Genomic DNA, 26,981 nt, shown 5'->3' with positions numbered 1-26,981 from the left:
TTATATACATCCGTGTAATATTATACAATAGGGGAAACCGGGGCAAGATGGGGTACCGTGAAAATTCAGAAATTTCTCGGGCACAACGGAGAACCATAGAAATTCACCTGTTCCGCGAAAGAAACGGGTGAAACCTCGGGGCAAAATGGCGGACTCGATTTGGCGAAATAAAATTACGAGTCTACGTAATAATCTCGGAGATCGTGTACAGGGGACTATAAAATCCGTTCGAAATGATCCGAGCTAACGTACCGTCGATTCAAGGGGATGTTATGTTTGACGGGGCCGAGAAAAAAAGGAAAAAAAATAATTAACAAATTTCGCCGAATTTTTATTTGTTAGTTGGACAACCCGAGACCTGTTGTCGGATTCGATGATTCGTTCGAAGCAACAGGGTGGCAGTGTTGAAATTCCAATAAATTCGTCACTTTTTTTAGCGTCTCCGTTTTGCCCTGGTCCTCCCTGATATGTATATACATACATACATAAAATATGCCTGATATTGCGTTACTGTAATATTATGTGTACATTTACACATTGAAAAACGTTATTCCAAGCTCCAACGGAATTATTTATTGGCACGATACAAAAATATATATGCTTATATCAATACCTTGTTAGAAACTTTATTAAGTAAGCGCAAACCACAACAACAATTACAACAATTATTATCATTTTGTTATCCCAACGATTAATGGTATACCTGTAATACTATATTCACGCGTACAAAAATGAAACGCAGGTTTCCGATTTAACGTTTCTATACACACATGTATAACTAATATGTACCGTCACACCCGTATAAGGGTGAATATAGACTAATTAATTTGGAGATGGTCATCTAGATATACGTATATTTAATTACGAAATTGTCTATATACGTATATTGTGAGATCTAGATTGCAGGTAATTAGAATTTTGCGGATCTTAATTAGTGGAATTCTAGTTATAATAACAACAATAATAATAATATTTACAACATATATACAGGTATATATGTGAACGTATATTCAATTATTTTTAATGTTCCTAAATTAATTTTTGTGCAATATTTTTACTTGAAAAATGATGGATCGTCAGAAGATCGGTGCATCCATATTTTTCTTCTCACCGTTTATCCATTTATTTATTCAATTATTTATTTTTCGTTCGATTTGGTCTTAACTCAAATCACATTGTGTGAGTCAAGTAAAGTTTTTTTCTATATCGATTCATTAATTTTTATTTTTCTCTTTTCAACAACTACAGCGAACATTATTGTGCTACGAGTTGTTGAATCGATGGATGCTGAAATTTGTTAAGTATATATATGAAAAATAAAATCAGATTTCGTCAAATTTCCGTACTCTGAAGTCTCAGGAAATCTAGTACGATAAAAAGGTACCTGAATAATCGGACTCCGTCGGTTCCCGAATTTAGTTAATTGTAAGAAATTAGGTATGAATTAATTCTTGTAGATCAAAGATGTTGGATTGTAAAAGTTCGAACCAGATGCATCCACTCATCGACGAATATCTGAATAGATCTGATTCGAGTGATTTCAGAAATCAATCTAATTGGTTCCTGAGAGACGACGTTCCTTTCATAAGAAGTGGAGTCTCGAACGTCGGATTATATTTCATCCGGGTATCGCGAGATGTACACGTCTGATTTGTCATCTTAACGGTTGTTCACCCGAATAAGTCGCCTAATTATTTTTCCAAAAGCTTTCGAGGAAATCAGATCGTGAAACGGCCCTATACCTACGTGTAGGTAGCGATCATCGTACGCCTCAGTTTTCCGAATACCGATTTCAATCTCGGCTCAAACGAGAGCTTTCTTCCGATTAATTGTTTCGATTTTGCGAGACCGGAACCAATTTTCCCTCATCACCGATTAAAAAATCGAAAAACTGCGCGCTGCCAACATTCTGCCAACTTTCATTATGATGACGTTAATCCTGGAACTTTTCAAAATTGCGGTATTTTCGATTTTGAATTATAATGTCGAGCGAAATGCAAATTTCCCAATTTTGACGCGTAAGCTTTTGTCGAAAACCAGCCCGTTAATCTGGGGACGTAAAGCGTCGGGTTTCCATTATGCAGAATTTTCACAATGGAGATTAATAAACAATTAAAAAATCAAAAAATGAAAAGAATAATAACGATATATCACACCGGTTAATTAACTATTCAACAAGGCTCGTTACTTGTATGCTGTAGTTAGAGACTAAATCTGGACTATGAAGACCCCGCAAACTTCCGCCACCCCCATTATTTCCGGTCACATTTCCTGTACGTACGTGCTGAGTGTAAGCAACGTTCATTAGTCCAGCTGGAGGTCGCCGAGGTGTACGCCGAGGGGACATTTTCACCTCATCTTCACATCCTCTTGGAATCCGCCGGTTCGAAAACCGAAAATAACCACGAAGACGTTCCTTCGCCGGCCTGAAAGCCGAACAACCAACGAGAAACAAAAATAAAGTAAAAAAAAAAAGAAAACAAAAAAGTCATGTAATCGGGAATACTTGTTCATTGAAAAATTCCTTCGCTCTCATTGATTATTCATAATTTATAATAATTACTATGAAGAAAAATGAGGTGAAGGCGAATTAAAGTAGATAAAGGTGCACGCTCGATAAAATGGTGGTGATGCCAAATTGGGCAGCGAGTGCCAATGAACGAATACGGTGAGTCGTTAGAATATTTCACAGATTCACAAGGCTGGAAGGAAATGAAGTCGGATCGTTGAGATTCACGTTATTCTACGACCCAATGAGTGAAAAATTACATGCAACTACTATACCATTTTGGTTTTATATTCGTACGCTCATATAGTCGTAGTTTGTTGGAGGATGGCGGAAATCGATGGCATCCCGGTGTTCCGCTACGCGGAGAAAAATTGACTAGCAATGGAATTCCAAGCCGAGTACATAAAACACACTCGCCATTAAGCAGGGATAACGATCGAAGCTAACGGAGATCAACGCCAGATATCCCGAATAAAGCAGGTACGAAACTACGAAATCTATACTTCTAGTATAAGCTTTTTTTACTTTTGGAAACTTTACGAAAAATGGAAACACGACCGCATTTTTGTAGAGCTTTGATTACACGTGTGGTATAACTATGTGTTCCAGATTTTTTAGTTGAGGTGGCTGGGGTAGAAAGCGAATTGCTCCAAATCTAAGAAGGTCGAGAATTGGTTTGCTCCAGGTGAGCGTTCAATTATTTCTTTTCGTTCTTCGCGATATCAGGGGTGGTTCGTTTCCGAAGAAAGACCTTACCGCCTTTTTTTTTATTTTGCCCCGGGCAATTTTTTCGAATATGTTGGAAATTTTGTCGCTTGCATTTCGGAAATTTCTCACGAATTTACGGAGTTTAGTAGGAATAAGGATACACCGAATTACGTTCACATGCAGCGAATGGGATCGTGATCCTTAGTATCGAATCCGTAGTTCCATAACCAAGGTTTCTTCGAGGACAATAAAAAGAGAACCAATGACAAGGAAGACCAAAGGTGCTCACCGAAAATTCTAGTCAAGAAGCGAATCTAGCAGGAATTCAGGTTAAAAGACATTGTGAATAAGAAGAAGGCGGGAGACAAACGACGAGTTTCCGAATGACTGGAGAATCGATCATGCATTAAAGAACAGCCGAGTTATTCGCCCGATGATTCTGCACTAGGAATTCAACATGGCGGCGAGTAACTTGAGGGGCTGTGACGTACTTTGAAAATAAAAACCAAAAATATACGAATCAAATATACGCGATCAAAAAGCTATGAAGTCTGATATCCTCCCTTCCTTTTTTTCCCTCTCTTCTTCTCTGTGGTGTATAAAATCTGGCGCAACATTGCGAGAAACTTGAAATAACCCCTGCTTCAAATATATTATTATTCTCTTTATTATGTATTTTCCGAGTAGAAATTCTTCACGTGAACTACATGAAGTGGAGATCTATGCGAGACGGTGGCTCGTAGACGGCGGATATGATACGAGGTCTATAAATAATAAAACGAGATGGGGAAAAATGTGTACCTGGAGATCAGGTCAGGTGAACCTTAGTAGTTCGGGTCATGAATGAGGCATATATGAATGTAATACATGATCATGAAGAGATTATTGCGATCGAATTTCTTAAAATGAATAATATTCGCGGAGCGACTGCCTCAAAACAACGTCAATTGATCAGAACCTTTCTGAAATAACGAATAGCATCACCCAAGTTGTGTCGATTTTCCGTTGAACCACGACGTTCCTGGTTTAAAAAATCAATGTCATTTCAAAACCACCAACCTGCTCATCTGCCAAGATGCGTAGAATCCTGGCGTTGTTACTATGGGCATAAATGCCACCCAAACGAACATGGTAAACGTGATGTCGAAGTGACCACTATTTTCGTACGTTTCTATCAGCGCTAGTTTAGCCAACCTGAAAATGAGAGAACCAAGTGCCACGTTCATTTCCGAAATATCTGATTGATCGGTGTATGTTAGAAAAAGGACAAGAAAAAAGAAGAACAGAAAAGCAAGAATAAAAGACGAATAATTTAAATAACTACGAAACTTCGGGTATACGTAGCTAACTACCCTCCGCATAAATTACCTCGAGTCTCTTCGTGTCTAGTAGAGCCCAAAGCTCGGAGCTTTTCACCAATAAAGTTCCCTAATTTGCCCTGATTCTACAATCCGAGAAACGCTAAATCTCTCCAACCAGATTTCACTACGCTACACTACGCTAACATAGAGACCCTTGAATCGACACAGAAGTGAATCACAAAGTTTGACCGATAATTCTAAAACTTTGAGGATCATTTTCGATGGGGTAAGTAAGCTCCTCAAGAACTGCGTAGATGCTTCTGTTCCTTGTCACTCTAGTTTCTCTTACATTATTTAATTGCCACAATAATGCTGCTGGAACGATCGTTGAGCACTAAAAATTCTCAATCGACTGCTTCAAATAATTGCTCCTTGCCTTTAAAAAAAGCTCAGTATTGGTCGTTAATATTTGATGGCTGATTGTGAGTGCTCGAGGTTTTACTCCGTCCGTTAAGCCTGATTTTTTGGACTGGTTGTGTTTGTTCGGGACTACCATATTTTTCAGGTATAACAAAAGGAAGTGTTATACATATTTTTGACATAAGACTTTCAATCAGCAATTTTTTTTTTCCAAAAAAACATATGATTTTTCACTATATATACTGTGAGGACCATAATTTGGACGTGCAACTCCTTTACGACGTGCACTATCGTGGTATAAAGAATATCTATGAGCACAATAATTTCGTAGGCATTACAGCCGCGCAAAAGCCGTTTCAACGAAGTACATACCTATAGTGTATAATACCATACCGAGTACACGCTGTACGAAAGAGTCACGTCTACGTGGATGTGGATTACAAAAGCTTAGGACTTGCAATTAACAGAATACACCTATAGAAATCATGACTCGGTCTTAGTGGAATTGAAGTATGATATAATATCTTAAACGCTTTCAAGTTATAGTTACAGGAGGCAGTCGAAATCGAAGAAGATCATAGTATTTGAAAATGGAGCTTACTCCTTCATTACTTGATTCTCAGTGATTTTTAAGGTAACTGCTTGGAAGTGGACCCTGTTCGAAAATTCGAAAATTTTTATTTGACCAATTTCTTTGTTCAAATCACTTCATTTTTCATGTACTTGGAGATAAAATACATGTTCAAACTTTCGAAAAATGAGAAGATCAGAAAATTACTGTCAAAAACATGGAAAATACAATTTTTTGGTATTTAAAAATAGCAAAAACTATTTGAAATATCTATTTTTCAAAATTCTAGTATTTTGTTTATCTATTCACTGTGAGAATGAATAATTTGAGAAAAAAAAAAATTATACAATGGTAAAGTTTTAATTTTTTATGGCTAAAAATGGGGTGGACCCCGCTTCCAAGGAATTGCCATTTCTAATCTCGAGTTTATTTTTATTATTAAACTTTTTAGTCTTATTCTTTGAAGTTCTTTGTATCGCAAGTGGAAAAGCCGGAGATTCTATAGACAAGAAGGGGGGAGGATGGTTCGAGGGAACGAAGAGTGAACACTGGGGCGAGACCGTAACTCAAGCCGCTCCTTTCACCCCGAAAAGTGTATAGGAAAAAAACGAAAAAAAAACAAAAGAAATGAAACAGAACAAGTCTTGGACATAATTAAGTGTACTTACATTACCTACAAAGGTACGTACGTGTAAAGTGTCATGGTATTCCAACAACGGAGTGCCCAGAATGATTCATGATTTTTACTGCGTCGCGTAGAAAAATCAGAAGAGAATTAATGAGGGTAAAAAATAGAGAACAACAAAAAAAAAAAGAATAAAAAATTAAAAATTCCATAATTATACTTCACGCAAAAATTGATCAATTGTTCTTCGAATCAAGCTAATAATTGGAAATTTATAAACAGCTTAACAATGAAGGAATTTTTTTGTACATTTGTAGTATACAGTTTCTCTTATCCACTTTACTCTCCCCCGATTCGGTGTATATTAAGTGCTCAATCTTTGATAGTGAAGGGGATGAAAAAAGTTCGGGGAATGATGGAGTGGAAATTGAGCAGGAAAAACCCTCAGAAAAAAGTAGGTGAAAAAAAATATAGGTCAATCCTGTATGAATCCGACCTGGAACCGATGTGTATATAATGGATATAAAGAATACGGAATAAATAAAGGGTGAATTTTTCGGAGACAAACCTGGCGCATCGCGTGACAAGCGACAGCAGTTGATGACGCGCCCCGTATTTACGAGTTCAGTGTACACGATAAATGTACGCATATACCTATAACTACGTCGCAGAAATAATAATTAAGCAGAGTAACTTCTTTCTTTTTTTTTTTCCAATTTGTGCAGACTCTGACAAATCTCCCAAAAAAGTTGCGCGTCGGCGGGTAACCAGAGATTGAAATAAGGTGTCATTTTTGGAAGACGAAGTTTTGTTCTGTCGACTAAATTCCTCGAGAAGTTTGGAAATTTTGGGGTTGAATTATCTGTCGACGGAATGAAGAGCTTTGGATATTATAAGCTGCGGTGGGCCACCGACTCGGTAATTTTGTAACTTCACCATACTTGTAATATAGATACGCGTATCTATAGGCAACTTTTTCAGTTATACATAGATAGATGTATATTCGCTCAACTTCTGCTATTTCATCGCTTTTTTGCTGGCGAGTATAAGCGAGCTGGGGACTCTGAAAGAACAAATTCAACCCCACAAAAAACAGTTTTTTGAGTTCAATAAAACTCAAATTCACTTTGCTCAGATTTACTTAATGTGACAAATATTGAATTAGTTGTGAACTTTCATATTCGATTAGCGCGAAGGTATCGCGTCTTTGAGAGTTCTAAAAACTTTCCAACACCTCGGATTTACCCATTTTATATATTATCCTCAAATGAATCGAAGCAACACCTACCTCATTTCTGAAGCGTTAAAATTTTACTATTTTTCGCTCAAAGACGAGCAGTCGCTTTGAGCAATTCAAAGTTACATACGATCGGAATGGAAAATAATTTAAATTGAAAGTTCAAGTTCCGCGCAACCGAATCAAGGGCGAACATTTTTGTTCAAGTTTACCCAGAATGTTTTGCAGTTGCAGTTCCCTTCGAGTTTATTGCTTATTACGGCAAAATAGAGAAGAGAAGGAGAGCAAACGATGGGAAATATTTTTACTTCGTACCCGTACAGCGCATTCATATCCCACCGGATTTCATAACCGGAAAGCTCGTTCTTCCGAAACTCAATAAAGTACGTAAGGTGCACCTTGTGACGTGTAGATTCAACTCTAGGTATGTACCTACATATGTACAATAGAGATGAGTGTGATGTACATGTGGTTGTACATACATACGTCTCTTTTAGTATAGTTTCTAGACTCGTTACTCTCTCACCTCCGCTACCAGTTTCTTTACGCCTCACAAATCGCAAACTATATCCAAACTATCCAACCGCGGAGAAAGCTGCTCCGCCGGAACGCCGAAGAAAAAAGAACAGAGTTGAAGAAGAAAAAAAAAAAAAAAAAAGGTACGTACAGAAAGCTCAAATGTATCGGGAATGGGTGTTTGAAACGATATTGTATCACCTAAAAAAACAAAAGTCTCTCGCTTCACTAGCGGCAAGCGCTTGAGCTTATATCTTTGCAGAGCTTTTACCGTCCAGCGGTGTAAAGTCTTCACCCGAGGGTGGACATTTCAATGAGTTGCGGTTGATTCGTTCAATTAATTATTTAGCAATTCTTCTTTCATTTGACTCGTGCGAAATAATATTTCACCGTATTTAAATACAACTAAAACGAGCTTTCGATCCGGCTTTGAAATGTTCGTTCAATTAATCCGTAACCGTATAAAAAGGTAATTGAAGTACGTTCGATTGTGATATCGAGGGTTAATTGATGCGCGACGGGGAGATGAATTCACCCCTATAATACCGACCGACTCCACCCTCGTCATAATCATTTCAATTGAATTATGCATCCGGAAATCAACACGGACAAATTTTTGATCAAAGCGCTTGACGGACCATTTCGAAAGAAAAGAAGCTGAACAAATACTCGGAATAATGAGCAGAAATAATGTCGAGATGGATAATTTTGTTTTTAATTCTTGAAAAAATGAAGCGAGTGAGTGATTGTTTTTATTTTCTCTGGACGATCATAATAAATCCTAATCCCTGTGTTCCTCGAAATTTTGTCGCAGAACTTTCGGCTCATTATTCTGAAAACTTTCGTAAGCCTTATCGAATCACGCGGTGATATAATAATCGATCAAAGAATGACAGACGTAAAACGTAATTGTAATTATCGGGCTTGTCAATCTGGAATGTGTAACGGGAATTATATTCCGTATAATCTGCTTATCCGTTCAGTTGGTTGCACGGTTTTTTAATATTCCGCGGAAATTAACATAATCCGTAAAAGCTCGCTCAACCGATAATTCAGAAACTCAGGGAAATGCCACGGGGAAATTAGATGTACGTCGATAAATAAATTCGTATTTCTTACCTCAGAACCATGAGCGGGCACAGGCAAATTGCGAAAACGGATACCATGAAGATGAGGTATTTTTGCGTTCTTTTTTCTTTGCGAACATCAAGTTCGGCGTCGTAAAGGTCGTAACCTCCGGAGAGTCCGGCGAACCCGACTGTACCCCCTGTTCCCACACTGCCGCTCTCCCTTTTCCCGTCTCCCCGACTCGAAGTCCTGTAGGAATAACATGGTAAGGTACTCAAAAGGACTCTAATGTATATTAACTATGCAAATAAATAGGTGTAATACGAGGCATATTCGAGGCAGGATAATATTACACTGACTCCATTATTGTATTTTTTTTTTTTTTTGGTTTGGGTTTTCATTTTTTTTTTTTTTTATAAATTTTAACATAAATCGTGGTATAAACACAACCGACAGTAAAAATTCGAGGGCATTCGGTGTCTTTTTTCCTGTTTTATTTCGAATATATTCGAAATCGAATCGTATTTTTCGTTAACTTCAAGCAGAATTAAGGGCGGTTCAATTTCCTCCGGTCTCTCATCCTCGTCCCAAACCTCTTCCCCAGTTCGACTTCGAGCTTTGTTGCGAATCTTTTTGGTTAGATTACCGGACGAGGTGAACCAAATTGAATGATTTTACAAATTCTATCAACGCGAGTCAAAAAACACGTTTATCTTTTCAATCAAGCCCAGATACGTTCTCGATCTTTCAGTTGGGAATCGACTTCTTTTTAACTAGTGTAGAAAAAGAAATCGATTAAACCACCGATATTCCTTCTTCCAGGTCAACTAATCGATTCCCTAGATCTTCGGTGATCGTTTGAAATGATCTTGTGAAAATTCGATGGAATTATAGCCGTATAACGCTCGCTGATTGGCTACTCCAGATGTCTCTGGAACATAATATATTCCAACGTATTGGACCCTATTAACTGGAAATCGTCAAGGCTTACGGGCTGATCGAATTGCGGTGGGAATTCTCAAACACGCCTACCTATACGTACGTGTACTTGAGAGAATCTATTGATTCGTTCCTTGCGGTTTCCATAGGCGCTTCTCCAGAATTGTATTACACGTACGAGATACGTACCTACACGTGTAACGATAATACATTACACCATATTATACATACATATTTAGGTAAATACCGGGCGAACATTATTCCGAACAATTGGTTGCCACGAATGTTTGTACGTGTTTCGATCTCATCGGGAGAAAGAGTAGAGTGTTAATGTGCTTCGCATCCAGATCCGTCGCATAGATTACAGAGACCGTTGAACGACGTACGGTGGTACATTTGCGCCGTACGATTCAATCTATTCCCGAGCTTCGTGAGGAACATTCGACGTTTTTCCGTGAGCGAAATTCTCCGCGAGTATCTACACGATTCGTTGAAAGCTGCGTAGTAAACGGTGTTGGTATTGCGAGGAGAATCACCGTTCGGTGGATCGAAAGATATTACTTGGCGATAGGATCTACAGGACGCCTAGAATGCTGCAAAAGTTCATATATGGATAGTTATCATCAGTCAACGGATGATGTTTTCTTTGTCTAATCTGCCGAATTAATTTCTACGAATTTCAGTCTTTCGGTATTTTTTGAAAATTCTGATCAGTTTTTAACGAATCGTGGATTCTTCGGGTCAACGTGGAGCTTGAAATCGAATCGATGTACGAGTATGTATATATTTTTTTTCTGAAAAAGTCGTTTTTGTAGAAGAAGGAAGAAATCTGAGTTATGGCTGCGGGAAAAGAATTTCATTTATTCGTCCGTCTTGGAATGAAATAATGCCGCATATGCGAGTGTGGGATGTAATATGAAGAAAATGTTTTTATACGTAAATACATATGTATGTTTATATATACCTATGTGTGTATATACACTACACCCTTCCGTACAATCGAGATGCGGCGTCGGCGACACGTCTATTACTCGAAAACTGCTTTGGAAATGGTACGCGAGTTGCTTATCTCTCGGTAACGATTTTCCTCTACCTTCGCGTTTCCTCGATTTACACGGTTGCCTGCCGTTGGATTATCTCACACCGAAAATAAAATTTTCAGCAAAAAAATATTCGGAATGAAGATATTTTACCGAATCCAATGAAATGAAAAATAGATTCCCGCGAGTTCCTATTTTTTGTCTCTAAATTTTATGAAATTCTTTTGGAGGAGAAATGAAATAATTCATCGAGAAATTCTCACAGAGCCTTGAAATACTTCAAAAAGTTTTTCTAGTAATCAAAAGCTCTTTTTGAATGATTATCAAAGTCTCGTTCGTTCGTCCGTCCCGATACTTGTATCTTTTGTATTTAATAGCGTTTTTTTTTTTTTTTTTTCTTTTTTGCTAAAAGAAAGCTCGTATAACGCAAAGCCTTTGTGCCACAACGAAATGATCTGTGAAAACGACCGAGCGACTCGTTGTCAAAAATTCTATTAATAAAAAGCTCCATTTGAACGCATATCAGCAGCTAGCTTCGTTCATGTGGTTTTCACTCGCGATGAAAGAAACTCATAAACCTTATCCCAGTAGACTCATCTTTAACGCTATTACCGCAGGGGTGGAACGAGACGACACCCGCAGGCCACGAGTCTCCAAGGACGTTTTAGTTGTTTTTTTTTTGTTTTTTTTCCATCATTTTTTTTTATTTTCACCCACAAGGATTCATCCCCCGCATTTTTATTCAACGTACGAGACGTAACTACGTATGCAAGTACACCGCATATTTCGTGTGATATTTTTCTATTCTCCGACTCAATTATTGCCTGCATTGTTGTTTTTTTTTTCTCTCTTTCTCGTTAAATCGTCCGTTGTGGCCGATGGTGTTTGAAAATTTCTAGGCATTTCTTGGCGCACCTATTTAATTTTCACCGTTACTCTCCGTGCGAACGAAACTCAATAAAAGTCGTGTACTCCGAGCGCGGTATCTTTATCGCTTCAACCAGCCGTGTGACATCGCGAGCGCGAAGGCTGATTCATAAAAAAAAAAAAAAAATGAAACAAAGGATACGCCGTACGTACAGAGTATAGGGGAAAAGAAAGAGATTTCTCTCTGGGGTTCGGTCCTTACGTGATGTCGTTGCTCGCCCGACTCCCGTGTCTGGAATATGAATCCCTGGCCCTCGCTTCGAACATTGCAACGGCGAAGGGGCCTTCTTGGGTTTGAAGTTCTCTGCTCGCTTTGACGTAAAGATACGCCGTGACCGCGAGAGGAGCTACGTATCTGCAATAAAACACAACGCGGTCGTCGTCGTTGTAATTAAACGCGGTTTTACATCCTGCCCGCTATGTTACACAAGCCGATTCAATATTTGTTAGTGCCCACGCCCGGTGTTTCACTTCCGAACTTTCTAATTTTCTAACGTCAAATATTTGTTCGAAAAAAGAAATATATTCATTCCAATGCTTCGCCGTAGCTCGAAGCTTCGAAGTAGTAACTTTACAGAAGTATGTCCCTCCTGACGGTTTAATGATAAAAATGAACGGAGGTGCCATCTTATCTCGGTCGGTTCGGTCCACGTAGGTACCGTCCGCAATACTTCCTGTTATTCCATTTTTTTTTTTTTATCTTCTTTCAACCGCTATAAAAATATAACAAAAATTTGAAATCACGCTTTTTCACACGTCAAGGGCGTAATCCGGCGTATGATTAATTTCCGTAAGAGATTCACGATTTCGTCTTCGGGACACGAAAAATGAGAGGGTTTTTTTCCTCTCAGAATTAAGAACAACAAGTAAGGATGAGGGAGGCTTTTTTTCCTAACCCTTGGATTCTCGGATCGAATTTAGGTCACACGGGAATTTCTTCATTACGGAAAGCCAGGGCTATTGATCATGCCGAGGTATGCTCGCTCGCGGCTTGGCGATTGAGGCGAGAAAAGGGGTGAAAAAAAGGCGGAAAGGAAAAAAAAAAAAGGATTGTAATAAAAAATCTGAACGGCAATACAGGCGGAATCAAATCGTTTCACCGACCAGATACTGTGAGGCCGGGACAAAGTGAACGATGTATCTCGCGAGCGAGAGAAAGAAAATTATCGTTTTCAAACCGCTTGTAATGATATTTGAAACCTTAAAGCTGCGATACTCACGTCCCAATGAAAAGCCCTCTCATGTATTCCTGCATGTCGTCGGCTAGGTTAACAGCGCATATTCCAACGCCCTTGAATTGCTCCTTCATAAATCTCTGCGAAGAAAATGGAAGATAAGGAACAATTGGAATACAGTGAAAGGCTTCCAGATCCTTTCAATTCATCGCGATAATAATCACCTTGAGTGTATTCGGTTATGTACAGGTATACATGTAATATTATACAGGCGTACGCGTAGGGTGTATTCGACGTCATGGATACGATGTACAGAAGAGAAACGGGAGGGAAACTCGGCAGCTAAGACAAGAAAAGTTTAAAACTACGACGATGATTTTCTTTAAAATTGTTCGCCAAGTTTTAGCATACGGCTTCGGGCTTGTTGTGACCAATTTGTTGCGAGGAAAATTTGGGAATAAATCACATCGGGAATGAGCTTTTCCTCATATACAGATGAATAGATGGAACAAAAGAATCACCGTTGCGCTAACAAGACATTTAAACTTTTCAATTTCAGGCTTCGCGCTTTCACCGAGTGAAAAGCTCGAAACATTTGTGGAAATTTTAAATAAATCAAGTCGAATAGTCGGATAACTTTTGCCACAATTGGTCCAACATTTGAAATTCTGGAAAACTTGACATCGATCCGGTCATAGATCATAATATGCGAGAAAGTCTGCAACCCCAGAGAAGCAGAGGAAGTGGAAACGGTGGAAGAGATAAATCACGTGCAAACAAGAGATTGTGACTTTTTGATTTTAATTCAGTCCGAAGGAATTTTCGAATTTCTCCCCGCGTTCGGAAACTCAAGGTCATCAATCCGGAGGTAAACAAATTAGCAGAAAAGAGTGGATCGCGGTAAGAGTCCGGGGTAAGTAGATGAGTAATGTAAGTAAGTACGGCGTAGTAGAATTAAAAGAGGTAGAGTGACGAGGGGAGGGGAGGGTATTCTATAGATATAATAAAGGTTGGAATTGAAGTCCGCCCGGGCAATTTGCCGCCGTAGGAATATAAAGGGAAAGCGGCAGGAGAGGGAATTGCTGTAGGAGCCAACGCCCCGCATTTATCTGTTTGATGAAGACTTATACAGCTATTATAACCCTACCTACCTACAGTGACGACTGCGCTTATATGAAAATTCTCTCTCGCCTTTATACCTCGAGCCATCTCCACTTCATCTACATTCATTGGTATGTACCCGCCACTGAACCTCCTCTCACTCGTGTAATTCATCAACGAATTGTTATAATCCAAATTACTGTCGATACCTCACCCTTTCAGCGGACTTAACAATATTCGGAACCTCGTCGAATCCTGCCTCTTCAAAATATGACTCGTTGAGTTTATTGTATTGAATTTTTCTCCTCAAATTCGTATTGATTTTTGTCAAAAATTCTCTTCTGAAATTGTACACTGGGGAAAAATATCCCGTCTAAGGTAAATCTACGGAAGTCAGCCGACTGCAACACGAAGGATATATAATTTCATGGAAAACAACCGGATCAGTGATACGGAAATTATTGAGGGGTGAATAAAGTACAAATGTGAAAAAGAGAAAAAAAAAATATATGCACAGTACAGATAAATTAACTTCCAGCCGTACCCCAAGCTCTGTGAACTTTTCAGCGCGATTTCAGAAAGCTTGTTTAGTTCCGTGTTCGTTGAAACAAGCAATGAAAAAAAAAGGGAAGCAAGGGAGAGAGAAACATGACGCGGAAAATTGTACAATGTACGTGTCGATGGTTCGTTACGATTTTTTCTCCGCTTTTTATTCCAATTCGAAAGCTTCCCGTGGAGCTATTTTCAGAGTTTAGTCATTTCGCATTTTTTTTTTTTTTTTTTCACGCGTTTAACGACTTCCGTCAAATCACGAGTGAGTGAGTAGATAAAACTCTGAGTTACATTTATAATCATTACCTCGAAAAAAAGTATAGGTATGTATTACGTATGTACGACGTAGGTACGTAGCTCCCATTTTATATAAATATCGCTATAATATACGTACACCGTGAAAATTTAAGGCGCGGATGTGCAGCGGTGTAACAGCTAGTACCGTCGGGATTTTAGCGTGAATTTAAAATTCAAATTTCAGCAAAACGAGCAAGTTTCTTCGCCCGATCTCATGGAGAAGCTGTACACGTAAGCCTGGCATAGCCCAATTTGCCAACGCCGTGGCGAAAAAATAGAAAAAAATAAAAAATAAACAAATGTCTGCAAAAGGAACAAGAATCATGCACAACGTGTTTTTGGAATTAGGTAGACCGCAGAGAGGCGCGTCGCATTGCACCCTATTTAAAGTAAACCTGGGTTGAGAAACGTGACTTTTTTACCATGCATAAGTCTTGTAAGCTGAAATATTTTTGAGATTGAAATGAAAAGATAAAATGAAACGGCTCGTTATATCGAAAACTTCTCAACCGTCAAACGATGCCGCCTTGAAATCTGGAAAAAAAATTCTCGAGACAGCACGTTTTTCAAATATAATTTGAGACAACATCTTTTCCAGCCAGAAACTGGGATGGCGTAATTTTCCAGCGTCTGACGGTTATCGGATTCTCATGCAAAAAATGTGCATTTCTTTGATTTCGAAATGACTTTTGCTCCCTATCTCTGCAATGCTTTTCTCCCCGACAAGAAAATGAAACGCTAAAGAACGTTGAAATTTTTACAACCGAATAAAATTTTTCACAGCTTCGAATCGTATTTTACCACCGTTGCCGCGAAATCCAATAAATTTTCTAACTGAGAGAAATCCCGAAGAAAGGATAGCGAAAATAACGAGTACAAGAGAAACGAATTCGTAAAATAAAAGAAAATACAAAATAAACCTGAAACACCTCGATGTGTGTATCGCTCAACTGTAACGCCCCTGAAATCGATAACTTGTAAAGGCAAACTTTTCTAAAGTACAGTAGTACGCACACGGTGGGGGTGAATTTATCATCCGTTATCAACGATTTATAAACCAGGTAGTACGAACCCCTGAGACTGCTCGGAGACGACGAACACTGACTTTTTTTCCCTTCGGCTTTTTACCAGCTGATTCCAAAAACTTTTCGTCTAATTCTCTACTTGTTCTTTTTTCTTTTCTCCTTCTGTTAACTCTATTTTTCACCACTAATTGTTCAACCTCCGCTCGAGTACGGTCGATTGTTTCGTTTCTTTTTCTTTTCAGTTATTTTTTTCCGTTTCCAGTTGAAAAACCGCGAACCTACTTTTATCAAAGCTCGAAGCCGAAAAGAAAAACGTTCGCTTGCCTACAGTCGTATAGTTTTCAACGCTCTTTCTATAAGCTTGCTCAGTAAACAAATTCTAATATAACCGCATGAAGTACGTATTGTAATTCATCTGTTCTAGAATTTGATTTTCATCCCTGTCTGAGCTTCACATTCCTCATTGAATCATCGCAGAAGCGTTCGCGTGTTTTTTCTTTCCATTTTTTTTTTTTTTATTTTTCGGTCCTCTGTTTTGTCTTTTTTCTTCCTCTCCCCAGTTTCCGACAAATTTCCGACAGACTTTACATAATAGCGTACCGCATGGCTGCTCCCTCAATTTCCCTTGCATTTGAAAGCGTATGATAGTTTTTCCGTACGTATACTTATTATTCAAAGTTCGATACGAGTCCGGCTTACCTAAACTATCGGAAGAAACTTTATTCCAATCTCTTTACCGCAAGCTCAAATCCAACCTGAAGAACAAATAAGCTCCGAGCAATATCTGCAGCCGCATGACTTGCGATTAGATTTAAAACTAATACCACTTTTACTCGCGAGTGTAATTCTATTTATTTCCAGCATTTCACTGCGTTTGTTGTAAGCTGTGTAGGAAAGTTTTCGTTGTACGGACAAACGACAACTACGACTACGACTATAGCGACGATTCATTGCTTACTTAGGACACCGAGAAATTTACATATCACCGGCATCTCACCACTCTATGTACATTGGGGTTGAATAAAGTCGTGACCAAAATAACGAGAGCTTATGTATGTATGTATGTAACGAATAGATAGTCGGATCGACCGAAGGACTGATGTCTCCTCTGATGCTGATTTCAAATATTTTCAAACAAAGGGATGTATTTTTTAGTTTTTTGGTTGTTTCAGGTTTTTTTTTTTTTTTTTTTATTCTTGGGATGATTTTTGTAATAGTGAAGAAACGGATCGACGGTTTCGTAGAGAAATAGATGGAGAAATCGATCAGAACGAACGGCATTCTTTTGAAGACCTTTTACTACTGAAAGCTTTAAAGGGATTTCAAAGATTCTTGCGTCAAGATTAGCTTTTTTTGTTTTTGTTTTTGTTTTTTTTGTTTTTGCTTGTCCCGAGCCTTTCCAGATCGTGAAAGCGTCGGGGGTGTTGTGTTTCTACTTACTTCAAGGTCGAGGTAAGTCGTGTAGATGGGGTATGGAAGCACGATGCAAACGGCAAAAAACCAGGCGCCGAGGGCGCAAACGAAAGCTGGTATCCTCGGCTTCACTGGATCGCTTAACATTCGAAAACGATCCCACGCTATCAGGAGGTAAGTGATCATCGACACGTGCAGAGGTATGTCCTGGAAAAAGAGTTCATAACATTTGAAAGAGAAAAAGAAATGAAAAGATATAAAATAACGTAACGTAGCGAAGAACTTTATTGAAAATATCGAGAAACGAGACTTCGCGACTGCAACTACTTCGGGTATACGTGTACGTGGGTGGAAGAAAATTTCTATCGAGTTCGTTCGGTTAATGCTACAGGTAGTAGAAAGCTCCCCCTCAAAATTCTAAACTACGAAAGGGCGTAACAGGGGGGAAAAGTTTAAAGGGCGGAGTTTTGGGATTATTTAGACATTTGTGAGAAATAAAGTTGGGTTCGTATATATAGTATAATATACGTATATCAGCTAGAAAGATAACGATATCGTAAAGTAGGCGAATCTGGAGACTTGAAAACTTGATAAGTTTTTTTCTCTATGGTCAATGGGTAATCCGTTGCTCAAGGGTGGATATTTAATCCTAATTTTTCTCCCTTCGTTTCTACAATTTTTATCACCGTCATTTTTGCCCTTTTCGTGGCTTGCGACGTATCCAATTTCAGCCAACAAAAGAGTTCCACAGGAGTGAAATAAACTTCTGCGACACGAATGATGTGAAAATAGATAAACGAGAGGAGAATTTCCCAACTACAATGGCCGTGAGAATTCATCTCGTGTCTATATTGGCTTCGATATCGCGAACCTTGATGGGTGTATAAATAATATCATGTGAAACCATACAGAGTGATAGAAGAAAACGGATCACAAGACAAAGAAAATCGCGGGAAACGCGCTTCGACACCTTTTTTGTTCTCTCGGGGTATACGCGTCGTGTAGGTGTTCCCGACTACGTAGGGGGATTGTACCACGTACCGTTATATAAATACGCGCTTTTTGTACGTTTTGATTGACACGGATAATAATATACTCATTGTCAGCGATTTTGTTAATTTATTTTAAAGTATAGTTCTATAACTAAATTTTTATCTCGATGTTACCGAAAGTTATACATACGAGTTAGTTCGGGTAATATTGTATAAACTCGGGTAAATTAGCAAACTGATACATGTATCTAATTTTAGTAAATTACACCAGAGTTTGCGAAGTCCTCTTAGGTATAGATGACGACGAAATAGACCATGACATTAAACAGCGAGTTTAATCTCAACCCGAATTTCAAATCCACATTCGTTGTGATTCGACCCTATAAATAAACGTATGAAAAAGAAAAAAAAAAAAAAAAACGAACCCGAGTTGTGAATGCGTCGCGGAACGGTACGAATCCGGCGTTGTCTGATAATTCTGAACGTTTGCCGAATTAATCGGCAAACCTCAGAACGCGTCAGAGCGTAATTTCATTATGACGAAGTCCGCCGCATTATCGTCGTTGCGTCGGAAAAAATTTCGATAATTACGTTTCACTCTGGATATCCGCGTGAAATTTTGAATTCAGTCGAGGTTTAAAAATTAGCAATTGTTACCGCATTTAACCGGCAGCAGCGGTTTGATTTCGCGTGAAATAACGTGGTTAACTCTCCGTGAATAACCGTAATTCTGTAATGAAGATCGTCGACGTGGAATGTCCTATTTGGCGATGCATTGTTTTCACTTCCCTTCCGCTCGGAAATAAAATGAAAATGATAAAAAGTGAGCAGCGAAAATTATAATTAATTGATTGACCGACCGATTGACAGTTCGTTTATGACCTAGTTATCCGGCGAAGCAAACAACGAAAAGTCGGGGCAACAGCGTCTGCGATGAATATGCTAATTTTTACGAGTAAATCGGTGAGGTAAAATCATTGTGAATTATGAAAAAATGTCAAACTCAAGGAAAAAAGAAAGAACGACGCGTGACATAGAAACGGAAGAAGAGATAGAACAGAATTCGGCGGTTCTCACCGCCATTTTCTATCTGTGTATTAATTCATCCCGAAGTTTCCCCCTTTCTTCCGCCCCTTTTTCGTACTCGCATCAGATAATTTTCCCTCGACTAAGTAATGATGCAAAACCTGTATCCCATCCCTCGTGTACTCCGGCGAGTAATTAACACAAAAACAAAGCCATTTGCTACACCAATTAATAATAAATATACATCATTTTTTTTTCAATGTTTTCGGGGGAAAAGCTCGTTCGAGCTTGCGACGACTAAGTATCTGCAACCTGAACCCAAACTGTAGGTACGTGGTTGTTGCGCATATACCTTTGTAATTTTTAAGGTCTTCGATTTTGTGCGTTTTTCCACCCCTTCGCCGCCCTGAGACAAAGCTTGCAAATTATGATACGAGAAGGGTGCGTATAATCGTGAAACCTACCGTGGCCCATGTTACGACTTAAGGTAGGTACGTTCGTACCTACGGCTTCTATCGGATCCTAAATTTCATATAAAGGAGAGCGGACAAATCAATATAAGTATGTAAGATCTGACCAATATGGTTACGCGCGAGCATCAAGTGTTTTGTTTCGAAGATTCAAGACTTGCGAAAGAAACAATAAAAAAAAAAAATACACAAAAAGCGATGATCCAAAGAATGGTCTTTTCTTTTGACTTGTACCAAACTTACAGTGTCAATTTCATCAATTATTTCGTAATCTCATAGTTTCGTGGTGTACTTCAATTAGTTTTCATAATAATGTAGGAGGTCGCCCATATATCTTGGGGTAACTTTTTTTCGAGCCCTTCAACCCGCCAGGCAAAAAATTTCCTTGAGAATAATGGCAGATAAATGGTGTGTATAAGACATGTCTGCGAAAGATCCCAGCTGTGTTTTATTTCCGAGATGTAAAAATGATTAAAATTACTTTTGGAATTTAAATATCGCCGTCTCCTCCCTACCTCTCTCTTCCCTCATCCCCAGTCATCCCTTCCTTGCCGTCTTGATTTGTACGCGTCTATAATACCTGTCGCAAAAGTATAATACAGATCGTTGATCCTGATTTAAAGTCGTTAGTGTAACGGGCACGGGGGGCGGGGGGCGGGGGAATGCCCAATTTCCAAAAAGCCATTTTGAATATAAAGTGGGAGTTAGCAAGTACGATTCTTTGGATCGATGCTTCCATCGGAAACTTTCTCACGAGTATTCGTATATCGTGCGAATTTCTTACATAAGCTTTATGGGCTTTACCTATATTCACGGGGTCGCGTCCAAGAGATTTTGATTGGGATCTGACCCTTACACTATTCTGAATTTTATCAAAAAATTGCCGGCGGTAGCAGCACTTCCTAAACGCCCCTGAAAATTTAATCTTCAATTCAGTTTTTCTTTCGCTATTTTCAATAATCATAACTCAAACCGGTTCGAGGGAAAATGACAAGAGAAAATCCGGCGGTGTTCCGGAGGCGCAAATTGAAAATAGCGAGGGGTTAAACCCCGCGCGAATTCATATATCGATAATCATATGTATGAAGTTGCGCATATTTTGGATTACCGATTGAAGGATATACAATGCGAAGATCGGATCAGAGTAGGGGGATGCGTGGGAGGAGAGCGCGAAGCGAGCGAAAGGAAAGGAGCTTGAACTCGCGACGTAGTTTTCCCATATTTCTTCTGTTCAAAAAAACTCGTGACGAGGGTCGTTTTGGAATTTATACCACCGCGAGGCAACGTGAAAGCATAAATAAAGATAAAAGCAGGTGACCTCCGCCCCGCGTTTCCCCCTTTTTCATCCAAGTCCCGAGTATTCGCCCACACTGCGAGTACGAATAGAACGGTACCTGAACGAATAGCGGAAATAAAGGAAAGAGAAAAAAGAACCGAGCCGAAAAATTCCACAATTTTGCTCAAGGTGCGCGTTATTTGAAAGGCAAATAGGTGTAGGGCAGCGGTATTGAGTAGAATCAATCGAAGATTCTCGAAAATGTATACTATACACGAATACAATCACTCCGACGAATGCTGCGAATAATATTTTTTCCGAATGAAAAAATTACTTTTTCAAAAACGATCGCATCGAACTATCGACATGGGACGAAGTTATTTACAAGCGGAAATGCACGAGTTACTCCGTTCATCAACGATCCTACCTGAGAATGCACACAAATATTCTAGAAATAAATGACAACGTTGAGTCGAAAGCTCAATCAGACCCGCCTACGTTTAATTCTCTTAATCAAGAATCTTGCATGCTTGAAATTCCCTCATTCCTTGGTGACGTGACAAAACGTGTAACGGAAAAACATGAAGGAATAACAAAAAGGTTGTGATTAACTCGGAGCTCGCGGTGATTGCAGAGACGATAGGTCCATATAACGTTTAATTCTAATACAGTATGATGAGGCTGTCAGTTAAGTTTGATACTCCTGTTTAATTGAGATTGAAGATTGAATCTCATCTCTCTAACGAGCGTTAATCGATCATCCGAGTGCTCGGTGTAAATCTTCAAGTATTAGTTTAGTCTTATATTTATAAAGAAAGCGGTTTCCGTGAGGTGCCCGACTTTGCCCGATATTAATGGTACGGTAATTTGATGGACTTCGGAGGGTCCTTCACACTCGACAAAATTTTATCCTCAAGATCCAACTACCCGTTTATTTCCTTCAGGACTACAACGTGATCAATGAATAAGTGAGGAGTTAGTCGAGTAACAAAAAGAAAACGACAAAAAAAAAATAAAATAAAAGAAAATAACGTTCTCCGGTAAATACAGTTAGCAACCGTTACATCAACGGTGAGTTGTGCTTAAAAGCTTTCTAGAAGTGTTTAATTTTTCAACGTTTAACTTCCCTGGAAGTTTTTTTTCCCAAGTCTTGGATTTTTTTTTTTAGTTCTTTTTTGTTTAGCTTTTAGAGAATTCGAGGGTCGAGAAATACAATATTAGGTATCATATTACTGATGGGATCCTTCGGTCGCTCATGTGCGGACATTCGACGATATCGGCCCCTCACCCTCTCTGATGAATAAAACAATAGACAATGTTTCGACGCGGCGTGAGAAAGAAAAAGTTCGCGGAAAATTCTCGATTCCATGTACGAAAGGCTTGCGAAGTTTATATGGGATTATCGTGCATGTGTATATATTCTCACCTGTAGCATGGGAAGGAAGAAGCATAAAAACCTTCCGAAGATCCAATTCTGCACCAACATTACGGTAAGTGAAATTGGCAATACGAAAATGCATTCAATTACATCAGCTATCGCCATATTGATGAGAAACGCATAAGTTGGATCCCTATAGAGTCGGTATTTTACGATATGATAAACCATGGCAAAGTTTGCAAGTATTCCACCGACGATCAGAAGCGCGTACATTAGAACGAACAAGGGGTAAATTCTGACCACCGAAGGTCGTAAATATGGGCGTGAAAAATCAACGGTGTCGTTTCGAAAACCCGTTATATAGTGGACGATTGTTTCCAGCCACTGATTGGGTATACCGTTTATGTCCTCCTGCGACAGACGCATCGTCATCATCTGATTACTATCACAGGTTTGAAATTAAAAAGACTACTCCGGTTTCGATCCAACGTTCGCGAACACTCGGAGTCCGGGGTGTTCGACACCGGAGCTTTCCTAAAATATTTTTAAAATCAAACGCGCGAAAAGCACTGCACTGAATTCAAACGCCGCGATTAACAAAAAAGGTTGTGGAAAACTTTTGATAATTTTTAATTATCGTCTGATTCGATAGCGTTTGTTCAGGGACCGAAATTCTTTGTTTTCGTAACTACGATCGCTTTTGAGCTTTACGCGTTCCGGTGAATGAGAACTTTTTCATTTTTTACGAACAGCAATTATCGCTTCGTGGACGCGTCGAGGTTCGGAAGTTTTGAAATTTTTTTATTCATTCGGAGCTTTTTTCCTTCGTGATGTTTCCTCCGTTATTGTCATACCCATTTGTCGTACGGTGAGCAAAATTACGGCGTGTAATATCTGGTATATCTGATAACGTCCGACGGCGACAATCGTGGAAAGTATACTGTGCGGGCGTCGCGACGCTGGTTAGGCGTCGCAGTAGTTGCAGAGCTTACGGTGAGCTTTCGCGATGTGCACCCCCAATGCTTAACGCTTGCCAATCTAGAACTGCGCAGGTCCGTTCCCACAGCTCTTTCTCACACTCGCGACCGGTGCGAAAGGTGAAAATAAGAAAAAAACGAACGAGTGGGATCACCGAAAAAGCTCAAAAGTCAAATTGCAAAAAATCAACGTCACGAGCTTGTCAAGGGAATTGTGGAAGATCCGTTGAAAAACTCATGCAATTCCGGATCCGCTGAAAATTTTTGTCGCAATTTTTACATCAGAGTGTGTTGAACTTTTCATTTTTTCTCACGTTTTTTGAAATGTTGGGCCGAAAATGATTCGGCGCAAGTATTTGATCGAGGGTTGATTACGTCTATGAAGAAGTTATTACGACCTGTACCGGATATGGTACGAAAGCGTGCGATGATTGAAAATCGTGTTTTGAACTTGGACCGTTTTCGTTGTGCAATAGGATGGAGCATGATTATTTATGGTATTTGATCGGTGATGGTAAAATAATTTCGATGTACCTTACCAAAGGACTCCGTTTGAGATTTCACGCGAAATGCAAACTCGACTGTACCTACATTGTGTACCGCGAGATCGATAACTCGGCTAAAGCGCTCTCTTCATAACTCATCACTCGATAGAAAATCGAGGACTTGTGTAACGAACTGATTACAAATCCTTGATGCACTTTCTCATAAGCTCTTCGATTTGCTTTGTACTTTGAATAATATCCAAACACCTTCGCATTCCGATTACCATGCTACCGAAACTTGATCATATTTTCTCGTACTATGGATACCTCAATTCCTCGCTTTTTTGGCCTCATTACGATCTCCTGCCGCATTAGCATACCGATTCATTACTTCGAAGCGATTAGCGTACGATAATGATAAATCATATAGCTGTATGTATCCCGGAATTGTTGGTAAAAATCTTCTAGGGGGAGCTTACGTTCGGATGTTTAGAGGTCACTACATTTCGGACCACGAAACCTGGCCATCTAGCACAGCTCTCAACGAAGATTGAAAGTGGTCAGTCCTAGACGTGGCTAGACCGATCTAACGAGAAATTATTTTCTACGAATAGTCGGTAAAATCACGATCTAGTAGGTAATTCGTGAGTAGAAGATAACGTCGGTACAATGAAATTGTTGTTCAAATCGAAGATAGTTGAATTTTTGAATTATCAATTTTCACTATTTGGTTCATTTCTGGATCAAGTATTGTGACTACACCGTAATCTCCAAAGAAAAGTTCACGTTAGATATGAGAGTTCATGTTTGTTTGAGCTGCACACAGTGAAATACTTTAGGAAGAGTGTGTTTTTTTTTATACGATGATCATTAAAAGTATGATCACAATGTTGAAAGTGCATCGGGCTGATTTGATTTCCACCGGAATCCCCGACTGATAAGCGGTTTCGCAAACACGTTTCCAGATAGGAGATATATTAATAACGCGAATTGAAGCTCATAAAAACGAGTAGTCGATTCTCATTTATAGCGAAGAGCAAAGCTGAGCTATTCGCTGTCGCTGAAATTATTCGTTACAGTTCTCCGTATTTTCTGCGAAAAATCATTCGGGATTAACGGAAAATAAAGAAAATTTCAAATGAAGATTTTTTTTCTCGTCGTTCTGCTGACCGTTCATCGATTCGATAGCAGTTTCGCGGGTAGGTCGTGGTTAACCGGAAATCAATCAATGGGGACAATTTACCAGAATTTTATTTTATTTTATTTTTTTGCTTTTCATTCGTGTGTAAAATTTTTCATCTTTTTTGTCAACAGCCTCAACGAGAGCGAAACGATTGACGGGTCGGCTGAGTGGGATCCGCCTTCGTTCGCAATGCACATCCGGAGTGGGCGAAATCCGTCTCTTGTTTTATTCGCTGAATGGTAACGCGACTGAAGTCGACCTTGACACCCCAGGATCGGTACCGGTCGATCCTTCTTTGGAGACGGTTTGGGTGATCCATGGATTTCTCAGTTACGGTACCAAAGATTGGATCAACGATACGGTATCAGCGCTCCTGAACGTCAGTATACCAAATGCTTTCATTACTCGATTACCGATTCCGTTGCCCTTGTGACGATTTTGTTTCACCTGGGAATCTACTCTCAGAGACCCAGAAATGTTTTCGTCCTTGATTGGAGGGTCGGTGCTTGTGCGGAGACCGTCAGATTCCTCAATATTCAGTCCTACGGCTCGGCGGCGAATAACACTAGAGAAGTTGGCGAATATCTGGCTGGGTAAAAAACGTTATTCACCCTCAGTAGATTTTAAGACCGAACGAAGAAAAAAAAAAATAAATAAACAAATCATCTTCAATGAATATGAATACAGATGCCTCGAGAGGCTCGTCAACAACTACTCGGTACTTTTGAAGGACATCTGGGTGATAGGTCACAGTCTCGGAGCGCATGTCGCTGGATTTGCTGGAAAAGCTTTCCAGCGACATTTTCCAAACTTCAAACGCATAACAGGTCTGGAAAATTATCGATTTCAAATACGACGTTCAACACAATTCTTTACTCACTGTTGATAATATTTCGTAGGCCTCGACCCTGCCGGCCCCCTCTTCAGGGGTTTGAATTCCACCGAACGTCTGGATAAAACGGACGCAAGTTTCGTCGAAGTAATTCACACGTCATCTCTTCTGGGTCTACAGGAACCCATCGGTCACATAGACTTTTATTACAACGGCGGCGAATTTCAACCCAGCTGTTTACTGAAGAGTAGAAAATCATAATTTAACGTTGAAATTTTCAGCATCCTGTCTCGGCGCGGTGAGCTGATATCTTTTTCTTCTTTTTCTCAGAACCAGGATGCTCTCACGACAGAGCCGTCGACTATTATCTCGAGGCGATCAGAAATGCGAGTTGTCAATTTATAGGGAAAGCGTGGTCGAAAGAAAAGTCAGTGAATTGAACTCCGATTCATCGTAATTGCTCCAAATTGTTTTTTATTTTTTTCTCTACATTTTCACAGAGCTTACCGAAATACTCCGACGACTTGTGTAAATTCTTGCGCATCTGTTGGACCAGCTGCCGTATACGCTTCTGCGAGAGGAACTTTTTACGTCCAGACCAACAACAGAGAGCCATTTTGCAGTAAGTCTAAAAACATGGCAACTATCGAGAAATGTACCTACATTTTTTTCGTACTCTGATCATTTTTTTTTTTAAATTCTTATTCTCGCAGCTGATGCGTTGCCGACCACAGGATCGATCGTTGCGGCTCCTCAGGGTTCGGCTGGTGGTAATATTTGCGGCGATTTGAACGGAGGAGCTGGTTCAGAGGATGAACCTTGTTTGAACCATGACTTTACCTGGTAGAGATGAATATTTGTACTCGAAAGAATAAAAAATTTATACTTTTAAAATTAACCAACTGCGTTGTGCATATATATATATATATTATGCGGCG

The 26,981-nt window shown here is 39.4% G+C and overlaps 2 protein-coding genes across 2 annotated transcripts; one reads left to right on the top strand and one right to left on the bottom strand.

The window, feature by feature from the left end:
- Positions 1-610: 610 nt before the first annotated feature.
- Positions 611-23,550, bottom strand: LOC105689286 (orexin/Hypocretin receptor type 1). The gene is made up of 7 exons (XM_048649413.1): positions 22,615-23,550; positions 17,452-17,631; positions 13,082-13,176; positions 12,064-12,216; positions 9,007-9,204; positions 4,277-4,411; positions 611-2,426 (listed from the first exon to the last, which is right to left on the bottom strand). The coding sequence occupies exons 1-7, from the start codon at positions 22,999-23,001 to the stop codon at positions 2,168-2,170; spliced, it is 1,407 nt and encodes a 468-aa protein (XP_048505370.1). The 5' UTR covers positions 23,002-23,550; the 3' UTR covers positions 611-2,167.
- A 1,480-nt stretch (positions 23,551-25,030) lies between these two features.
- On the top strand, positions 25,031-26,941 carry LOC105689335 (phospholipase A1-like). The gene is made up of 8 exons (XM_012406250.3): positions 25,031-25,227; positions 25,343-25,590; positions 25,677-25,804; positions 25,899-26,038; positions 26,111-26,290; positions 26,374-26,470; positions 26,544-26,665; positions 26,757-26,941. The coding sequence occupies exons 1-8, from the start codon at positions 25,167-25,169 to the stop codon at positions 26,888-26,890; spliced, it is 1,110 nt and encodes a 369-aa protein (XP_012261673.2). The 5' UTR covers positions 25,031-25,166; the 3' UTR covers positions 26,891-26,941.
- The last annotated feature ends 40 nt before the right edge of the window (positions 26,942-26,981 follow it).

This window comes from Athalia rosae, chromosome 2 (assembly GCF_917208135.1).
Source record: "Athalia rosae chromosome 2, iyAthRosa1.1, whole genome shotgun sequence".
Classification (NCBI taxonomy): Eukaryota; Metazoa; Arthropoda; class Insecta; order Hymenoptera; family Athaliidae; genus Athalia; species Athalia rosae.
Note: the sequence above shows the minus strand (reverse complement) of the source record. Positions and strands in the feature narration are given on the sequence as shown.

Excerpts from the sequence above, each read along its gene's own strand:
- LOC105689286 (XM_048649413.1), bottom strand. The coding sequence starts at position 23,001 with ATGATGACGATGCGTCTGTCGCAGGAGGACATAAACGGTATACCCAAT. Across the intron at positions 17,632-22,614 it reads TCTTCCTTCCCATGCTACAG|GACATACCTCTGCACGTGTC; the intron begins GTGAGAATATAT and ends CTCTTTTTCCAG. Across the intron at positions 9,205-12,063 it reads CGGGCGAGCAACGACATCAC|GACTTCGAGTCGGGGAGACG; the intron begins GTAAGGACCGAA and ends TTATTCCTACAG.
- LOC105689335 (XM_012406250.3), top strand. The coding sequence starts at position 25,167 with ATGAAGATTTTTTTTCTCGTCGTTCTGCTGACCGTTCATCGATTCGAT. Across the intron at positions 25,805-25,898 it reads GTTGGCGAATATCTGGCTGG|ATGCCTCGAGAGGCTCGTCA; the intron begins GTAAAAAACGTT and ends ATATGAATACAG. Across the intron at positions 26,291-26,373 it reads ACCCAGCTGTTTACTGAAGA|AACCAGGATGCTCTCACGAC; the intron begins GTAGAAAATCAT and ends TCTTTTTCTCAG.